This window comes from Squalius cephalus (genome assembly GCF_949319135.1).
Source record: "Squalius cephalus genome assembly, chromosome: 25".
NCBI lineage: Eukaryota > Metazoa > Chordata > Actinopteri > Cypriniformes > Leuciscidae > Squalius > Squalius cephalus.
The window spans coordinates 23,186,121-23,207,745 of record NC_137146.1 but is presented as its reverse complement, the minus strand read 5'-3'; the positions used below and the strand labels follow the sequence as shown (position 1 = coordinate 23,207,745).

Genomic DNA, 21,625 nt, shown 5'->3' with positions numbered 1-21,625 from the left:
GTTTTCAGGCCACCAAAACGCTGTTGACGTGTAAATTATTGGCCAAAACGCATTAAAAGTTTTCCGTTTTTAGTGTCGTGTAAATCGCCCCTTAATGTCCTGGAATTATCAACAGAACTTTTCTTCTGTATTGTGACATATTGAAGGATATGGATTGTGAGAAAAAAAGAAGAAAAAAGAAAAAGTAAGACAGGGACTTGGTTCTATCTTTTGTTTGTCAGTTGATTGTGGATGGCCAGGTTTTTGGACTAATTGAATGGTGAAGATATGGAAGAATTGTTCACAAAAATGGCGACTTTAAATGTGTGAGTGAATCCTCAAAATGATTGCTCAGAGTGTGTACAGAAAACAGGAGACATGTCTTGAAATTGCGACGATTGAAATAATGATAACCAGTGAAACATTTGACTTCAACCCAAATAGTAGAGCTATTTTTGACCAAAGGAATTTTAGTTATCTGCAGAAATATTATTGTCCAGCAACAGTGGAGGGACAGTTTCAAATTTTGTGTCAAGACGCACACCTCTCATCGATTACAGGTTTACTTGAAATTCTAAGTCACGAAATAGCCTGTCAATGGAAAGTTCTTACCTCCAGGGCAGAATACCTCCAATATGTACTCGTTTTCAATGTAGATGCTTTATGTAAACCTTTTACAAAAAACAAACAAACAAACATATTTTCATCATTTTGATTCATTCAGTCAACACAAAATTGCTTTTTGTAGAAATATTTATTGCAGAGGAGGTATTTTTATGTACATGCTATCACAATATTACACAATATAAATCTACCAAATATCTCCATATGTGTATGCTATAAGCTTGTCATAGAGCATTTAATATAACAAGCACATAATACAGTGGGTAGGGTACAGTTTCACTCACTATACAACTTGTAACAGTCCAAAAAAGATCAAAGATTCTTTTTAAAGTTCTATCAAGGGCAGTGAAACATCAGTCTTACTAATTTCTCATTATCATGCAGAAGCAACGAGAGTTAGAGCTAAGACAATACCGCGTTAAGTAGTAGGAGTGTTCCCCCAACACGTGACACGCGGGGCCCAAGTAAACGAGCTAAATAACCAAAATCAATTCATAAATAGATAAATAATTACTTTTGTAAACTCCAAAAACTGAACTAAACATTGCACTAAGACAATGTAATAGGCAAGGTTACCATTAACATTAACAGGTCATGAGCTGAGTGCTTACATCATACTACATAGAAATCAACCTGCAGATGAGTAAAACTTGTAAACTAGAGGGATGCACTACGATACAACAACCATTCCCAGAAACATTCTCTATGTAACAAAGTTGGTCAATTTTACACATCCATCTAGGCATACATTAAGAACGGACTCTGGAGAGTGTATTATTCTTACCAGAGTATGAGATGACTAGACAGTTTAGGAGCAGTAGATCTATAGGTTGCTGAAAGATCCCTTTAGTGTACCAAGAAATCCATGAGCACATATCCCGACGAGGATAGCAGAAATTCTGGGTTCTAAATTATATCAATTTTGGAAGGTGGTGATACTCTCTTGATTGCTGCTTTGTAGTCAATAAAATACTACCTGGGTCATTCTTACTCCGCTGTACAGTTTGTATCAAATATTAAACTCACAATGTTTAAAGATGGAAATAATATATGATGCATTTTTTGAAGAAAAGGTTCTAAATGGAACCTTAAAGGGTTCAAAACCTTTTAAGAGTTTCAATCATGGGATTGATTTTTGGATTTACTTTGAATTCATTTAGTTTTAATTCATTTTTGGAAATAACCCATTCAACATGAAAGTATTATGCAATTATTAAATGCATTTCTTTCTTTTTTTGGTATAAAAGGCTCTTTAAAATTGAGTCAAGAACCCTAGGGTTCTATATAGAAACCCATTGAACCTTAAATTCTTTAGTGATAATTAATCATGTCAAGCTTGACCAGAGCATATTTCTGAAAGTCTGGTAAAATACTAAAAGTAGTGCAGAACAGAAATGACCCACTGTGTTAATATAACATGGGAAGATACCCAGAGATCATTGGTAAATTTACCCCACTTAGAGAGATGGAAGTGTGACATCATTTGATTCTTTCACAGAATGTCAAGAATTATATATTTAGGTACTTGTTTTTTTGTTTTTTTACCTCTTTGGTTCACATAACATATGTACATGGTATAACCTTTTCTTCTGTATTCTTGCTAATTCATAGTGCGCACATACAAAACACAAGAATCTGTCAATACATTAAAAAAAACATTTAGTTACTGTAAGATTGGGTCAAAACCATTGCAATTGCGATATGTCAACATTTATATGAATATTTCATTACTGGGCATCGTACTGTACAGCAGTTCATGCCTCATGTGTTGTGACACCATTACCTTGACATCATTACAGATTACCAATGACCATGTGAGAAGGCATACAAGATATGTTAACATTCCAACAATAATTTAGATAGATTGTTGAATTCACATCAGTTGTCTCTGGGGATGTTTCAAAATGTTCTTCTAAGAAATCGTACAATTTCCAAAAAAACAATACAGTAAAAGCTAGATTTTTATTTGTAAACTGATGTAATCATCATAAAATGTTAAAGATACCAGACACATGATAAAGAAATTAAGGCTTGGGTCAGAATTTGATATGACCTAGACTGGAATTTGATACGTTTTGTATATTATCATGAGTGTTCTAATTGTAAAAGATAAAAAGGAAAGTCATTATAGATGCAGAAACCTAAATGATTGTGCCCTACGCTGAGAGAAATTATATCTATGGTCCCATGAACTGAGTAGTGGATTTTTCCCCCTAGCATACCCCATTCAAAAAGCATTTACAATTTTGTAACATTGCTAATATATAAACTAAACTTCATTTCTTTTCAAAAATAAGATGCTGATTTTCATCAATAAATATTTATGGGCTATGACAAAGGTTTCACATCTCCCAATACAAAGTAAGACTGGTACAGGACTATTTAAATAGGCACATTCAGGATAATATATCAGCAAATTTGGAAGCATTGGAAATGTTTAATTTTTTTTTTTTACTAGCTTTCTTTCTAGTCAAGAAATCTAAAAAAAGTGTTGCAAATGTGCACATATGATCTCACTGCGGAACAGCATAAAACACCAAGGCCAAAAAGACAAACAAGGGAAAATATGAATGGAGTTATGTCCAGTTTACATCTGTCTTTCTTCTTTACTAAAGTGCTACAGGGTAATTTTCTAGCAGCCATATGAATTCGGCTCACTGTACAAATGTAGTGGTACTCTATTATGCTGTTGAGGTTTGAGTTCTAAGATTTATTGGATTTTACCGCTATCTTTGGCAAAAATGTTTTACTCAAACCAAACGATAATGTATGAATCAAATCAAAACAAGGAAATGGATCAGGCTTACTCCATGACACTTCATGCATGGTCCACACCCTCAGGAACTCAGCCACAGTCAAGGAGGGGCTACAGATGCAGCTGTTATGAGGGTTCAAATGTTAATGAGTATACATGTGGTGAGTATAGGCATCTTGTTTACATTGCACATAAAGAGTTGCATAATTGTAAACTACCGTTTCTATTTAAAGGTTCAACCAATACTTTAGAATCTGGAATGCCTGGTGAGTTGTTGCATTTTTGTATTTTTTTTTTTTTTAATTTTTTATTCCAAAAAAACACAAAGGGAAAACAAAAGGTTGAAGAGAAAGGCAGCTTGTGCGACTTGTTGATTTTCTTCTCCAAATCACCAAAAAATCTATTAGAGTTTATATTCTATGGTGTATTTATGAAAGAAAAAGCACATATAATGAGAACTAACTAACGGTTCACTCAGGTAAAGTGTCATGCTTTTTTTGTTGATGCTTGGTCGTCAAATTCCCAAGGACAGACATCTGCCATTTTAACACCACTAGTAACTCTGCCTTTGGAATTTGAACTTATCTGTTTGCTAGTAGATGGACTGTTGCTCCTGTTGACTTCTTTACTAGTTGCGGCATCTTCAAAATCCCAAGGGCATACATCTGCTTGCTTGCCTTTTGCTAATGCAACATTTGGGCTTTTTTGTTTTTCCATTGAGGCAATTTCCTGACTACTCTCAACATCCCATGGACAAACTTCAGCCAGTGCAGACTGGCTGACAGGTCTTTCTTTCGCCTTGCCAGAGGTGAACCTGTCTTTTGTGTTTGATTTCTTTTTGTCATCATCTGGATCCTTTGTTTTTTCTCTTTCCATCTCTAATTTTCTGACAGGGGAAGTTCCCTTTTTTATAGCAGGGGTCTCCTTTGTTTTAGAAACCTGAGAGGAACAAGGGGTCTTTTCAGAGATTGGACCCGAGACAGTCTCATAGTCCCATGGACACACTTCTGCTTTAGGGGGCGGCTGCAGTGAACTGCCTGTGGATTTAGTAGGTTCGGGGAGAACACTCTTTACTTTGCCCTCTGTAGGTGTATTACCCTTGCCCTTGACTTCAGTAGGCGAGGAGCTTATTTTGCCTTTGATCTCAGCTGGTGTGGTGCCCTTTTTTGGTCTGCTCTTATCAGGGGAGCAAGCTGAGTCCTTTGGCTTGCTCGACACTTCCTCAAAGTCCCATGGACAGATGTCAGCTTTAAGAACCTTGGGGACCTCTCCGGAAGCCTGGGGTTGGGATATGGCAGGCTTACTAGTGGAGTTAGGTTTTGACACCATTGCCTGACCATGGTCCTCATGTCCTTCCTCCCATGGACATATGTCTGTTCTGTCTGCAACTTTCTGGTTTGGATGCCTGGCCATAGAGGGTGACTGCTCTGTGCCTTTTTGCTTTTGCGACTTTGTCGCTTTGTTGCTACTTCCATGGACTGTGGTGGTCTGCTCAGGGGCAATGGACACATGTTTCTGGACCTTGTTTTCAGAGGGGGTCGGCAAGTCCTCCAGTTCCCAAGGGCACACCTCTGAAAGGTCATACAGATCTTTCCCCTTGGCTGTTTCTGAGCAAATGGAGGGCTGGCTTCCGCTCATTTGTGGCTTCATTATACCGGTTTTGGCAGCTGTCTGCTTGTACTCCACTGATTGGCTGACAATCATCTTTGGATAACCCTCCTTTTCTTCAGCTTCAGCTGAGGTCTTGACATCCTTGTTCTTTTGATTAGCTTTCTTTGTTGAATCTTCCACTGCTTGGGCCTTTCCTGTTAGACCAAGTGTTTTCTCTTTGGCACTGGCAATAACGCTTAGAGATTTCTGCAGCATGGATGTTCTAGGGTGAATAGGTTTCTTATCAGCTGTCAGGTTGTGAGCGCTAGCTGACTTGCACACCAAGGGAACTGACTCTGTTGACTCACTGGCTGCATCAATCTTCTCAGAGGACTTTTTGACCAGCTTTTTGCCCATTAAGGTTTCAAGGAGGGAGCCTTCTGTGGTTGCGACTTCCATCTTGTCAGTCATCGAACTGCTGGAATCCTCACTGTGGTCTCGAACATGGTCATAACTGCTGTGGGACTTTTTAAGGGAGAAAACTTTGCTCTTCAAGGATTCATCTTTGGCAGGCTTAACAGAGTGTGAGGGGTCAAAAGGGTTCTTTCTCAGGACACAGATGCTGTTGCGGGTACCCCCATGTTCACCCAGGTCCTTGTCCTCACGGCTACACTGACGACCCATTGACTCTGGAATCTCAGTTATGCGGCGCATAAGAGAGCGGCCTAGGCCCTTTTTGGAGCTGCGCTTCTTCTGCAGGTGAGGATTGTTGGCCAGCATCTTTTTCCTCTTATATATCTCCAGCTGGGAGTAGAGTTTCTTCAGCTCTTCCTGTAGATTTAAAGACAAAATGGGCCATTAATTCACAACATACTGTATGTCTACATGTAGAAATGTAAAAATAAAATGATTCTAGTTACACTGAAGCAGACGCTCTATTGCACAGAAAACATGCAGAAGTCATTATATGCAACTACAGACAGTGCCTCGAAGACGTTAGACCAAACCAACATGCTGTTTTACACTAATTAAAGACAGGACAGTCTGGGACGGTGTCAAATATGAAAATTTTGTGTTTTATTGTTAGGTCTGAAACAGCCTCTGAAGAACTTTAAAGCATTTAGAACAGCCATGTCAAAGTCAATCAACAAATATTATACCAAGTGCAGAACTTTATCCTATTAGCAAAGTGCCCTTCCTATGAACAAAATGTGGGTCTTCTGTGAGAGACTTCTTCAGCTCTAACAAACAAACAAAAACCTCTGCTCACGTTGGTACGTTTTTCCCAAAGACTGTCGCAAGACCTTACGCCACAGCCATTAATAGAACTTAGCTGGCCCATTTCCTCTGGTGTCTGCAATAAAAAACTGCCATGGCTCAGTATCTTCATCGGTTATAGGACAAGGGGTCAAAAGTTATTTGCAGATTATGAAATTTTAGTTAATTACTAAGGCAGGAGAGAGTCAAGAGGAAAAAGAAGCAGGAAAGAAAACAGGGCACCTACCCGAATATCCTCTGGATCCAGACTGTGCTCACTCCAGGCAGACGTGATGCTGCTATTCAGGTATGACCCAGACCGCCCCATGTCCAATTCATCTTCATAGGCCTCTGTAGCAATGTCATCCCTTAGATGTGTGCCCGCAAACAAGAACTGTGGAAAAGGCATGGATATTTAAGAGATTCTGTAAAATTTGATTTTAGCCCCAACAAATTATCAAAAATGAAAGCTGATTGGTGGGTTTACCTTTGGCACAAGCAGTAACCCCAAAGTGACAGTCACTGTCAAGTGTGTATGAGCAAAGAATAGCATTAGCATCCAATCCGGGTGCAGCTCAGGGGCTAGAGTGAACCTGTGGGTGGATTTACAGAAACATGTATAATCACCTTGGCAAAAGGCTGAACAAAATAAAAACCATTACAATTTCTGTACAATACAATTTTGGGTACTTCCCAAAAAATGTAATTCATTATCATAATTGGATCGTGGCTGAAACTTTGAAAAATCTGCGCAAGATGAGACATTCCTATGTTTCCAGGGTCCTGTGTTACCCAGATTTAAATGGCACATAATGAGCACAAGACAAAGGGTCCTATGTTACTAAGGTTAGGGTTGAAGTAACATAAGGACAGAGTGAATATGCAGAATCAGAATTTATCTTTCTCTCTACTTTTGTCTGGTACATGTGCATCATAGAAGTGACTCTGGTCACATTCAGAAACCCAACTTCTTCATTAATTCAACTTATTTAATATGAACGCATACATAATTAAATAAACATACTGATGCAATTGTGATTGAATCATGACATTTCAAAATATGGTATCGCCACAGCCATCGTCGGTGATGAGGGTAAATGTTAAAACTTTGTCCAGCTTTGTGTTTTTGGGCTGTTTACACTGTCACATGCAATAAAAGAGGGACAGGGAGAGAAAGAGGGCCTGCCTACCTAACACAGCACCGAAGGGGGACTTGCGCTAAGGAGTAGAGCGTGCAAATTCTTTTGTATGCACACTGCAACTGTCACAATATGATGTCACACTCTGCGAGTATGTTTTAAAAACAATAATTCAACATATAAAAAACACTTTTTAATAGTCCACTAAGAGTTTATTACAAATAAATTACTAAATGCTAAAAATTATTAAATCTATATGAACAACAATTTGGGTTGCATTTACAATGCTGTGAAAACGGGGTGTGCTACAGCCCCCCTACTGTAATTCCTGCGCCCATGAGACACGCTCAAAAGTTAACTCTGACTGCTGATTAGCATGTAGCAAAGCTAACACGTCGGTACTCTATCTCCTATGATTCCCTTAGTTGAAAACTTGAAATAATATTTCAGCAAGATGCATCTGTTTCGTACCACTACTGTTTCTACTTTTTTACTGAATAAAAAGAGATTTATTGTCACTATTTCCTTCAGCTTTGTCTGCCATCTTTGGATGAAAACAACTGAAATTTGAAACTGCAATGACCACTATGGCTCAACACGTCAGAGCTTGTAAACTTCTAAGCCACTGCTCCAATATAGCAGGTTTATATTTAGATTTATGCTGTGTTTTTCTTCAGGTTTATCTGTGCTTGGCCTGCTGGGAGACTGTCTTCACCTGGGACTATGTTTGCTGTGAAGTTTGCAGCTCTGCTGTGTTCAGCTCTTTTAATCTGGTTGGAAATTGATGGTCCCTCTGAGATGACTGATACACTGAATAGAATGGACATGTCCGTACATATGAAGAAAATAAGAACCTTCAAAAAAAAAAAAAAGTTTTCCTCTTACTGTTGTTACATCACCTTCTTAGATTGCTGAGGTGAACTGTGTATATGCTGAAAACTGTGTGTGTATGCAAACACTGGCTGCCACAATACATTAATTAATGTTTATGATGAAAGGACATGGATGCTGTTACACAAGAATACAGATCCTTAACTAACACTATCCCATGGCTCTGTACTACGATTAATTACTGTAGAAACAGAGGAGAGCGCACCAAGCAATGCAATACTTCTAAAAATCACATGACCTGCCTTTGAAGTCAACCGCCTTTATCTTGTGTAAAAGTTCAAGCTAAGTCCCTGCCTGAATGAGTGCCTCATTACCGCTGAAGTTATTTCATTCACTCCACAGCCCTAAACTGATTTTTTTGAATGCAGTGGCGGTCCGTCGGACAAGGGAGGCAGATTTTCCTTAAGATGAATTAAAAATGAACATAAGAACTCAAAACTAAAACAATTATTCCAAACACATGGTTTTACCACAGCCCGAAATGTAGAGAAGGCTGACAGCATTTAAACAATAATATCAATAGTAAACTGACCTATCAGAATGGATATTCATTTGCACTTTATTTCAATGGTCCACTTTAGACATTCTACTAACTATAAGTATTTTTGCAACTACATGTCAACTAACTCTCATTAGAGTATTAGTAGACGGTGCAATTAATATCTGTTAACATATTTTTTTTTGATGGTCCCTTAACAGACATTCTACTGACTATAAGTAACTTTGCAACTATATGTCAACTTATTTTATACCGGAACCCTAACAGAACATCAGTTTAACAGAACATCAATTTATATTTGGATCTGTACCTCACACACAGCTATCAAATGACTTGGAATACAGAGCACAAGTCATATGGACTACCTTTATGGTGCTCTTCCATCCTCCCAGTCAAGTACCGTTCAGGCTCAACCCTGCTTAGCTTCAGTGGGAAATCAGGCAAGAGCTGCTCACAGTGGTTAACTTAAACAATGTGTTGAGATCAAAAGCATCCCATGCTTCAAAAGCATCTCATGCTTCAAAAGCATCCCATGCTAAGGACCATCTTCCAAAACACAACATATGATATGCAGCAGGGGTTTTTTTTTTTCAGCTGGGAGTCCATATACCAACAGCATCTGGCTTTAAGTCTAGTGTATTCAAGTGAAGGCAAGTGCGAGAGATATTGACTTAAAGGGGACCTATTATGCAACATTTACCTTTATATTGTTTTTGAACATAATTATGTACCCGCACTGTGTGTACACAATCGATACGCATGTAGGGCCCTATTTTAACGATCTTTTTTGTTTTTTTGTTGGCCAATGGCGCAGTCTATTTCAGTTGCCTCAATGTGTGAACATGCCTGAACACAGCGCATTCTTGGCGCATTTTTATTTATTTTTTTACCAGCACGCCCATGGGCGCACAAATGGGTGCAAATGCATACACAACGTGGCGCAGGACGTGAAAATGATAACTGCATCGGGCTGAAACTAGCAAAAAACACTTGCGTCTGACAGCCAGCTTGTCTAAACAGCATGTTTTTGCTTTCACTCAAAAATGGGCATTTACAACATGGTACAATAAATTATCTGTGGGGTATTTAGAGCTGAAACTTCGCAGACACATTCTGGGGACACCTGAGACTTATATTACATCTTGTAAAAAGGAGCATATTAGGTCCCCTTTAATAATGATAAGACAGGGATAGGAGGGAAAGGAGGAAGTCCTCGATGGCAGTCACTCACCTTAAAATGTGGAATATGAAAGAGAGGATGAGCTCATTGTGCACTGCGATGGCCATGTAGCGTGGCTCATGAAACGCTGAGGGGACGGTCCTCACAGCAAAACAAAGATACACACCCCACAGAAGGAACAGGAACTCAGCTGTTTGTGAGAGGTAGTAAAGAGTTAAAACCCAAATGACATGCCAGTTCCCAGATCAACCAGAGAATGATGTGGATGTCAAAACCTTTCTGTTACAAACCAATATAGCGCTAGATTGAAAATACCAGAATGATAGAGAAAAAGACATTCAATGAATGCAATAAAAGGCATCTAGATTGCTTGTATTCTCTGGACACTGTTTGACAGACAATTACAAATGAAGCTGTGGAAGGTAGTCCAATGTTTTAAACTTCCCCATCCCCTATTGGCACACCCTATACAATGTCATCCAGTCAGCTGGCCTTACATCAATAAACATGTGTTCCCCCAGTGAAAATCTGTCATCATCAATGTGACGTTTACTGATCCAGGTGTTAGATTGGGCACATTTTAATTTGCCATGCTTGAGAAAAATACATCAGGATAAACATTTGTGTTGAATTCAATTCGTCACAGCCTGGCTGATGCTTCCTGTGAGCTCTGCTATATGTCTGCAATTAGTGCCAAGCCAGACTTGATTAATCACTTCCTTGGCTTGTATTTCAAACATAATGACCTGCAATGGTCTACCACGATGGCTATGTCCGGATTAGCATACTACCGCATTACTCTTACAATTTAGGCAAGATGCACTTCATTTGTCAGGACTCAGTATCTACAAGAACAGATTCTAGTTTTGTCATCACTTACTGAAAACTCAAGCACAAAATACTTATAATCAAGTCATAAGATTATAATAAGTCATTTTTGTCACATCAAAGACTATCACAGATGTTACAGATTACAAACTGTCAGCAAACAGCTATTTAAAGGTTGAAAGGTTCTTTAAAAAAGAACTACACTTTAGCACACTTTTTTGAGTGCTTTTTGACCCACTTTAGTAGGACTTACTGTAAGTTCATCTTTAAATATTATCACAATTACTTGTAGTGTCTTTGAAATATAGTTAAAGTGTTCTGCCGAATGTTCACATTTATGGTAAACAAAATGATGTTGTAATATAGTACATTTAAAACATATTAAATGTAATATTGAATAACAAAATATAGTTAAAATTTATTTACATGTTTTTTAATTAGTCAAATAAGTATCCTTCTATAAAGCATGTCAAAGGTACACTTAAGTGCCCTTTTATTTGATATTTTATTAAATACTTTGAATATTTGAAGTACACTATACTGTAAGTGCACATTTCTATACAATTAAGCACTTTTCTTATTTCACGGGGGGGTTGATTAGACAGTTTGCGTTATCATCACACAAAGTGGCTGCAGAAAACTTATCACATTAGTTGTTCATTAGTTGTGAAAGTGTAAATTCACTTTCATTATATGGAAATGTGCAGTGTGAACATTCTACTAAACATCTGATAAAGTCATTCGGGGTTTAGAACAGTATGAGTTTGAATGATGCTGTAAGTTAAATTTTTCTGTAAACTGTTCCTTTAAACAGTGCCTTGAAGAGATTCTCTCTACTTTCTATCTTTAAATAAGTATCCATTTTTGGGAACATTTCATCCAGACTCTTTGATTCTGTTTGATAATATATTCAAGCTGGAGCTCATTAAAATGCCAAATAGTCATAAAGGAAGCTCTTAGGTAACAGATTCACTCACCCACAGCAATCATGTAGTCCCAGCGGTCCAGCAGACACATGCTGAACTGCAGCCCATCAGTGGTGAAGCCCACACTGATGAGAGCGTGATGTCTGTTTGGATTCTGACAAACAGCGGAGGTCCAGGCTATTGCGAACCACAACACAATCAGCAGGATTATACACAGTAGACGTAACACTCTCCAGCTGGTCATGTAGGGGATCCGTTGGGCTGTACGTGACAGGAACACCTTGAGAACCCTGGAAAACAATGAAAACAACCATTGTATCCAGGGCCTAAAATGAACACTATATATAACAGTATATGAAATGGTGTCAATCGCCAGTTGGCTGGTAATATTTTTTAAAATTCCAACAATGAAGTGTTGTGAAAACATAAATGTAAACAAACGTGAACGCCGCTGCGTCTCAGACACACTTTTTCACGTCTTTTTGCACTTAAACGGACAAATTCACAAAAAGTTTACAAAATGCCCATGTTAGTGAGTATTCTAGTAAACATAGTCGGTTATGTCTTGAGTGAACATTAACAGTAGGCTAGAGAAAGATGTGTACTGGTATCAGTGTATTGGACCTGTGAATTAGGTCTTAAAGTGACAGCAGCCTAATATGTCTGCTATACTTTCTGGGTTTTTAATATTAATCAACAACAAAGAACCAAGAAAATCATTCACTGCTCAAGACTGAATAACTTTTGTAACTTTAATAAGGATTAATCTACTTGAAAACTACTGTTCCTTGTCTTTAATATACTGTATATATATATATTTTTTAAAATGTATATTAGTTAGGCTAGTAGTTTGAGCTGTGGTATCAACATTGGAATAGAGAATTGTGAATTTTCACTGGTATCTACATTTTTGGTGTCATACCTGTTTTTGCAAAAACAGTTTCATGGCCGGTAAAGAAAATATTTATGGCTGGTAAATTTTCTCAAGTCACCGGCCATTGACAGGTGTGGCAAAAAAAGTTAGTTTTACGCCCTGATTGTGTCATACCTCAATATTGGAACTGATGTGGACTTAAAATAGCACCTTGTGGAAGTGTACAATTGTTGACATTTATAAAGTCTGCATTTGTAAAGCATTTTACTTCCATAATGTGGTGTAATTTCGAGTGAACATGATATTCAACGGGATTGATTGAATAGGAAATGTGGGCGTTCGAGAGGCATGGAAAGTTATTATTTAAAAAAAAAGTTTGTTAAAGTGTTAAAATAACTGATAATGTCATGAGTGTGTATTACGAAAGCAGATGTAAATTTGTATTTTATTAGGCATAATACTATTCATTCATTCATGTTACTTCACTGTGCATGAACTAATGTTAACGAATAAAACATTTGATGTAGAAACATAAACTAAGATTAATAAATGCTGTAGAAGTATTGTTCATTCTTAGTTCATGTTTACTAAAGTAGTTAACTAATGTTAACTAATGAACCTTATTGTAAAGTGTTACCATTCTTTCTTTCAAAATCAAATCAATCAAACGTATACATTTATGTCACCCTGATAAAGTGTTGTCTACTCCCCACAATGTTTAGTAAAAAAAAAACGAAATGTGTTCATTTTCACCCCAGTGAAGTATCATCCATTTCTGTCCAGATGCAAAGAGAAGCCATTCCTTTCTGATGCCTTAAATACGAATGCCATTAGGTCATTTCCAGCGCATAACATACTGTCAAGCCCACATTATCTTCTGTAAATGTTCGCAAAGATCCTCCACATATCCTCCTTCATCCCATTCTTCCGGAGACCAGGCCCTCAGACTGTCCACAGTTCATTTTCTACTTTTGTTGTCCAAACCATTCAATAAAATGTAACACACTGTGGTCATATTGTCCTAAGTACCTCCTGTTATGGTTTCCCCAACATAACATTTAGCAGTGTAGCTTAACGATGTAGTCAATCTTTTTTTAAAACGTACTTTACCCCTGATGAACTAGCCGTGGAACATGCAGCCCTGACACTTTATAGGACGTTTACTTTAATGGAAAATTAGGGATAATACAAACATTAACTGTGCTTAAAAGGGTATCACAATTAAATCAGGAGAGGCTAATGCTGCAAGGTCATACAGGAAATGAAGTCCATATAAGAGTAAGAAAAAGTGCATTAGAGGGTCGCTCTAGATATGCTGCCCTTCTTTATAGCATCTTAAGTCTTTATGGAATCATAGTCTGTATTGAATCTGAACTTTTTATTAAATATAATAGTGATGACAAAGCTAAAGTATAATGTTTATTTAATGACTAAAATCAAGGAAACAAGCAATACATGCTTCTAGATATCTCATGTACCCTTGTGAAAAAGTAGACTTTAGCACACTTTTAAAAGGAGTTCTTAAGTGCACAATCATGCTTTTTCGAATAATACCTTTCATGTAGTGTGTAATTCAGCTGTTTGTGAATGTTAAAGGTCTGCAAAGTTTTAAAGATCAAAATGCACAACATTTTGATCATTGCCTTTAGCAATTCCAGTCTCACTTCCTGTTACAAACCTACATAACAATGTAAAGAATTTGCATTATGTCAGCCTATGGTTTTCATTGGCTGAACGTGAACAACGTCTACTTTGCCCCGCCCTCAAACCCTGAAGTTGTAGCTGAAGCCTGGAAGAATTAGGTGTTGTCGACATGGTGAGAAGATGCTGTTTTCTGAGCTGCGAATCCACTTTGCATTCACTTTCAAAGGGTGAGGACTCAAATTGATATGGTAAAACCGACACCATCGTTACAGTTAATGTCACTGTGTGTACACGTGCTGAGGAGCTGAAAATTCAGATAAGGTAATAGGCATTTGTTTTCCAATTCGAGCTGTAAGCGGTAGACCAATCACAACAGACTGGGCCGTCTGACCAATCAGAGCAGAGCAGGCTCGCAGAAAGGAGGAGTTTAGAGAGACTGAATCTTCAAACTAACCATTTTCAGACTCTGATGTGAAATGTATATTATGAGAAAATGAAAGTGTTTTTTTGACCATTGATATATGTAAACCTATTGTAGGAGACCTTTAAAACAAAATTAGAAACCTTTAAAATAGCATGATAGGGACACTTTAAAAGAATATACTTTATTGCAATCTGAAAGTAATGTTTTCAGACACTTAAATGCATGTTAATGACAATTAAATAAAAATGTACTATAGGTAAAATTATATTAAGTGCAGTTAGCTGATTTTTAAAGTGTTTTTTGACCCACTTAAATAGGACTTTATGTACTTTATCACACTACATTTACAATTATAATCAAGAACTTTGTGCTTTATCTGCACAGTATAGTTTTTCTAAATTATACTTTTAAGAATTGAAGTACATTAGAAATGCACATTCAGTACAATTGAGGACCAAGTTCAGGAGGGTCAGAATATGTAAATTGTATAATAACAAAAAAGCAACTGCTCTATTTAGAAAACTGTTACGAGTCTAATTAAAATATATATTTTAGGAAAAAAATATATTATTTTAATAATATTGACAAAATATATAATTATTCCAAACAGAAATTAATTTAGAATAAACTTTTTTTTTTTATATGCCCACAACAATGTGTCAAAAATGTTAAGTTGCTATCAATATTTTTTATTTTGGTTTAGCACTAATTGAAGCCAATGAGGAACAGATGAATTCTAGCTAACTGTTCAGTCTCTTTCGCCCACTATCCAATCTGCTACCTAAAACCTATCCAGCCTTATTGTTTTTTTCAGCGTTGATTCTGAAATGGCAAAGATCTCAGCAGGTTCCACCTCATCTGCCATATTAGGAAAGTACAAGTTGTGACATTTAATAACATTGTGGTCCGTGAGTCATCCAGAATGTGTGTGTGTGTGTGTGTGTGTGAGTGTGTGTGTTTGTCTGGAGCAGCGTATCTATTTCTCAGAGGCATCAATCTCAAAACTCTCAGAGATTACAATGTGTCATTCGCCGCTCACAGACTGCAAGTCGTTCTCAATATCTCATTCTAGCCATTCCTAGGATTAAGATTGGTATCAATCAAGATAATTATCACTAAGACTGTGACCAAAATAATAACAACACTGCAAGTTCTACGGGTACCTGAAGAGTTTGAGGGTGACCGTTCCATAGACCGTGGCAAACCCGAGCAGACGAACCCATCGCAGCAGGATACAGCGGAAAACACTCGGCTGGAAGTACAGAATCACCACCTGGAAAACAACAAGCAAGCACTCAAATGGAATATGCATTTATTTTAATAACTAGGTGTCTATTTATTCAGACGAGAAGGAAATGCTTGCTACAAGATCCCTGCTGTTTTGTCCTTGACTGATGGTTAAAGGATAAAAAAGTAAATTAAAGTTCAATATCTGAAGGTAAAATGTGTAATTTCAGAATTGCTAGAAGCACAAAATGGAACTGAAAAAAGAAAACATACATTTCGGTCACATTTTAGGGTCCAATTCTCACTATTAACTAACTATTAACTACGACTTTTCCCTCAATAAACTCCTAATTACTGCTTATTAATGGTTACATTGTTAAGTTTAGGTATTGGGTAGGAATAAGGGATGTGTCGTCAATGTTGGCGCTAAGTGGTTGTAATGCTAATTCTCCACTGTGTTCTCTTTGATTATTAAAAGAGGTTTCATTTTGACCACTCCTTCGCCGTGCGCTTCATTGATACAGCCACAATCGTGACAATTAGTTAATACATTTATATTAAATGCAATTACTGTCAGGTTTGTGGGTGAGGAATGAAGCGAGGACTCAATTGCAGAAAGATGGGTCTTTATTCATCAAAAACAGACAACAAAAACTACCCCGAGGGGGAAAACAAGACAGACTTGACTAACTAGACTTGACTTGACTTGACTTGACTTGAAGCACACAGCATGGAAACACAGTAAACATGCGATGACGAACCAGCACAGGACTGCAAACACAGGGAGAATAAATAGGGAGCAAACAAGGCAGGTAACGAGGGATGACAGGTGACAAACACACGGAGCATGGATGTCTGAATCCCGACACAGAACCGAAAACCAAACTAGACCGACGTGCCGGGATCCAAACACCATGCCCCGCACACGTAACGAGGCACGTAGGCTCCAGCACGCTCGTAACCGTGCACTCAGACAAAGACGAGACAAAACCGGGAGTGTCAGAGCTCTGTCACAAAACCAAGAATTGAACTAGACAGAAGTGACAGAACCCTGACAATTACTTGATCTTAAATGTGCTTTATTTCACCCAATAACTGACTTTACCTGTGTACTTTAGTAAAAAATATTATAAAAACATAATGATTTAAAATATAGGCTACTTTAAAGTAAAACTTTTCAAATTAAAAGTCAAATGCAAATTATTGCAAAGCGCGCTTTTTGAAGGTGTACTCTAACTCTTTGCAAGTAAAGTTTTTAAAAAATATACTTTTAAGATTCGAAGTATACAAGTGCACACTCAACACAATTAAGTGCACTTTATCAGAAGGGGGATATTTTTAGCAACTAACGGCTTACATTTTTTGCGCCTACAAAACCATCAACCCCATCCTCAAAATTACATGATTTTTTTTTTTTTTTTGGTGCACTTACTGTCTACCAGACATTATGATAAAAGAATACTGTAACTGAATAATCACAATCACGCATTACAAAGACCGGTTTAATGTGTTGGGATAGAATAAAGTATTTTAACTATCCAATCAAATTAATTACATGTGCTGATTAAATAATTGCTATTATCAACATATTTCACTATTTGCTGAAAAAAAAAAAGCCCAGAATTAAGATAATGAAAATACATCATTGTGGCAGACGAAACACTGTTGTGACTGTCACATCTCGCATCATGAGTGCCACATTTTTAAGATGCTGTAAAACTGTCTTGAGACCACTGCATTGTGTTCAATTCTGTTATGCTTTGTCAATTTTTATAGCGGTATTTTTTCAATTAAAATATTTTATTAATTTTTTTTTTTTTTTTTTTTTTTACTGATTACACTAAAATTACATGTGGAATATACACGCCTGTCATACACCTCAACGGCACTACATTTCCCAGCATTCCTAATGATTCCCACACTCAATAAGCCATAACCTGCACATCATCATCACTGTGTATTTAAAGGGTTAGTTCACCCAAAAATGAAAATTCTGTCAGTAATTACTCAGCCTCATGTTGTTCCAACCCCGTAAGACCTTCGTTCATCTTCGGAACACAAATTAAGATATTTTTGATTAAATCTGAGAGTTGTCTCACTCCTCCATAGGCTTCTAAGGGACTGAAACTTGCTGGCCCAGAAAATGTATTAAAGACATCGTTAATATAGTCCAAGTGACTACAGTGGCTTAATCTTAAGTTTATAAAGCGACGAGAATACTTTTTGTGCGCAAAAACAAACAAAAATAACGACTTTATTCCACTTTTCATTTCCTTCTCTCTTTCACGTAGTGTTTAAGCGTAGCGCATCTGTGCACGTCACCACGTATCACACATGACCAGCGTCGGCCAATAGTGAGCCTACATGGTGACGTGCAACACAGACGCGCTACGCTTAAACACTACGTGAAAAGACCCGAGGCCCAGAGAGAAGGAAATGAAAAGTGGAATAAAGTCGTTATTTTTGTTTGTTTTTGCGCACAAAAAGTTTTCTAGAAGCCTATGGAGGAGTGAGACAACTCTCAGATTTAATCAAAAATATCTTAATTTGTGTTCCGAAGATGAACGAAGGTCTTACGGGGTTGGCTCTTTTGTTAGTACTTGTTTAATAAACCTTCAATAAATCTTGATATCAGCTTTACAACGTCCTAATTTTAACACTGAAAAATACACACAACATATTTACTGTATAATTTGTGCAAGGAACCAATGGATTACTAACATCCTGTCAACAGCTTTTTTTTTTTTTTTCTGGGGACACATGAAAGTGCATAAATCAGAAATTCGCTTTTCATTTCTCAGCTCATCACTTACAGCAAGCCTTCAACCTATAAAAAAATACAAATAATCTCTTTGATGTGACTGTGATGTGCGCTTCCATTGATCTATACATCCATCATACTTATCTGCCACCGTTCTCCAAACAAACCCGTCAGATGGAGGAATCTAACAGAGAATTCCAGCACATCACAGCACTTCCGTTGCATCCACAGAGAGAAAGAGAGAGAGACACTAAAGGTGAACTGTAATTGAAGCAGAATCTCACAGCTGTGCCGCCAGAAACCCCCCTCTGTCCCCCGCGCGCTGGCCTCCGCTCAATCTCTCTATGTGCAAACAGCGATGCGACGACACTCTGTGTAATCTATTAACAACAGTCTGCTCACTTCTCAGGAAGCTCTATTATTAAATTGATTATGGAAAAATGATTCAGAGCAGATGAATTGCTCCAGCACAGACTCTTCTGTCATAATTAAGTTGAGAAAAACTGATGACAGAGTCTAAGATACATCCGTATGGGCTCATGCAGACCCCCACAGCTCCCTCACACATGAGATGACACTAATCTTAAAGGATGGCATGAGCGAATCGTGAAGTTACACATCATCATATATTTATTTCTGCTATTTAAATTCAACATGAGAAGCAGTTCGGCATTTGCAACTCATTTAATGTTGCACAATGAGACATATTTTGTAAGAAACATTTATTTTGACTTTATTTTATCCATTGAGAATTGTAAAAAGTTGTTTCATTTTGATGAAAGATCATCTAAAAGCCCTAAACATACAATTAACTCAACATTCAAAATAGAAATTATGATATTTTTGTGATTTTAAAAGACGTGCATGCAGGTTTACCGAAGACAAATTTGTAATGTCAGGTGCATATAAGCTTATTTCATAACAGAAAACACATAATACAAACTCATCTTGTGTTTTTCAGTCACACATCTGAACATCAAACAGCTTAGACACTGACTTTGAGTGGTACATTCATTCAATTGCCCTTTCGTTGACAAGTGTTTTTTTTTTAAATATACAATATAATACATAAAACCACAAGAAAACCTTTTATCAGCCTTAAAAGAAAATATATGGCAGTATTTTTCAAAGCATTGTGTCATTGTGCCTGCAAGTCTTTCAATTGCATTTACACACGTCACCAGCAGATGTCACCTGTGTTTTGAGCGCTTTGACACAGTAAATCATTTTGTGAAGTAAATGGTTGAAGTGATTCAAAGTTGGTTTCCTGTTTGAAAAAGCTTTGTTTCTTCCATCACAATAGCTCCTTGTCAATTGTCAGTACTATTTTATGGCTTCTTTTCTTTCATTTAAAGTGTTAATTTAACCAAATATGAAAATCATCCCATAATGAAAGCCATCCTAGGTGTATATGACTTTCTTCTTTCAGCCAAACACTCGGAGTCAATCGGAGTTATATTACAAAATATCCTGGCTCTATTTTGAAGCCCAAAAAGCGCATTCATCCATCCTAAAAGTAATCCATACGGCTCCAGGGGGTCAATAAAGGCCTTCTAAAGTGAAGTGATGCATTTTTGCAAGAAAAATATCCATATTTCTAACTTTATAAACTAGAATCACTGGCTTCCGTTGGCAATTCGAGTTCCGGCTGAAGAGTGACCCTTGACCTTACGCACAACGTAATGACGAACGCAGAAGCGCAGAGGATAGAGCAAAACAAAACACCAGTCATGAATTAGAAGTCTAAAATGAGAATTTTTAAAGAGAAATGTCAGAGGAGCTTGAGATTGTTGCTTACACTACTCCGAAATCCTACGTCATACGCCGGAACTCGACTGTCTCATGAACACGCGAACAGACGTTACCAGAAGCTAGTGATTACAAGTTATAATTGTAGATATTTTTCTTACAAAAACGCATCGCTTCGTCTCAGAAGGCCTTTTTTAACCCCCTGGAGCCGTATGTATTACTTTTATGATGGATGAATGCACTTTTTGGGCTTCAAAATCTCAGTTATTATTCACTCCTATTATAAAGCTTGGAAGACCCAGGATATATTTTAATATAGCCTAACTCCGATTGTGTTTGGCTGAAAGAGGAAAGTCATATACACCTACATAGGATGGTTTGAGGATGAGTAAATTAAGGGATCATTTTCATTTTTGGGTAAATTAACCTTTAATGTCAGTTGTCATCAGCATTTGCACCAATTGTAACAATCACACCAATCGTTTCCCAAAAGCAACGTAAGCCTAAGTCGATTGTTGAAACTATTAGCACTAATGGTCTCCTCAATCTTCTTGGGCTTACAATGCTCTGGAATCATTTCCAGTATAACAATGTAACGCTCTGCTTAATCACCATATGATGAATCGTTAGAGAAATTAACTAGCTCACAACAGTTTCCAAACACCACATTAACATGGACTCATCTCTGTCGCTTGACCCACGTTGGTTCAACCATACAGACCTGTCATTAATGACATCAAGTGGAGTAATAACTTCTACTAATCAATCTATTCAATTGCGAGATCACAATTTATGTCAGATCATTATGGTTGATTCACTAACAAAAAACTAACCACAGGTTGAGAGCTGTAGTTGTGACCACACAAGTTTGCGATACTGTTTGCAAAAATCCTTTGGAATTAAGGTTTTGGCAAACACTAAATTGTTGAACTATGTTAGTAACAACAGAACTTGCAACCTTAACCATCGTTAAGAGATGAGTCCCACCGCAGAGATGAGTCCCAACTTAGGACCCAAGCAATCCGATTGGTTCAAAGCACTTTTTATGGGTAATCGCTTAAAGGTAGGGTAGGTAGGAATTTTATAAAAAACTTTTTTCCAAATTTGTTTACACTTTCTATATATATCAATACATAATTAAAATGTAAGTACTCTGAAAAAAAGAGTATAAAAATCGAGTGACTCTAGACCATTTAATCTGCATTAAACACAGCTCATTATTTCCATTCAGGACGAAACAAAGGATTGGCTTAGGCGACTGTCACTCTCTCGCAACCA

General features: G+C 37.3%; 1 protein-coding gene across 2 annotated transcripts in view; it reads right to left on the bottom strand.

Moving 5' to 3' along the window:
- Positions 1 to 721: 721 nt before the first annotated feature.
- The window catches only part of gpr158a (G protein-coupled receptor 158a), a 103,452-nt gene continuing 82,548 nt past the window's right edge, over positions 722 to 21,625 (bottom strand). The window contains exons 6-12 of one of the 2 annotated variants that reach the window (XM_079863831.1): positions 15,774 to 15,883; positions 11,720 to 11,958; positions 9,966 to 10,104; positions 6,693 to 6,798; positions 6,453 to 6,599; positions 6,219 to 6,302; positions 722 to 5,779 (exon numbers count right to left, since the gene is read on the bottom strand). In XM_079863831.1, the coding sequence (XP_079719957.1) occupies positions 3,845 to 5,779; positions 6,219 to 6,302; positions 6,453 to 6,599; positions 6,693 to 6,798; positions 9,966 to 10,104; positions 11,720 to 11,958; positions 15,774 to 15,883 (2,760 nt within the window). In that variant the 3' untranslated portion in view covers positions 722 to 3,844. The remainder of the gene's footprint in view (positions 5,780 to 6,218; positions 6,303 to 6,452; positions 6,600 to 6,692; positions 6,799 to 9,965; positions 10,105 to 11,719; positions 11,959 to 15,773; positions 15,884 to 21,625) is intronic. The other variant, XM_079863832.1, reaches the window with a different exon arrangement.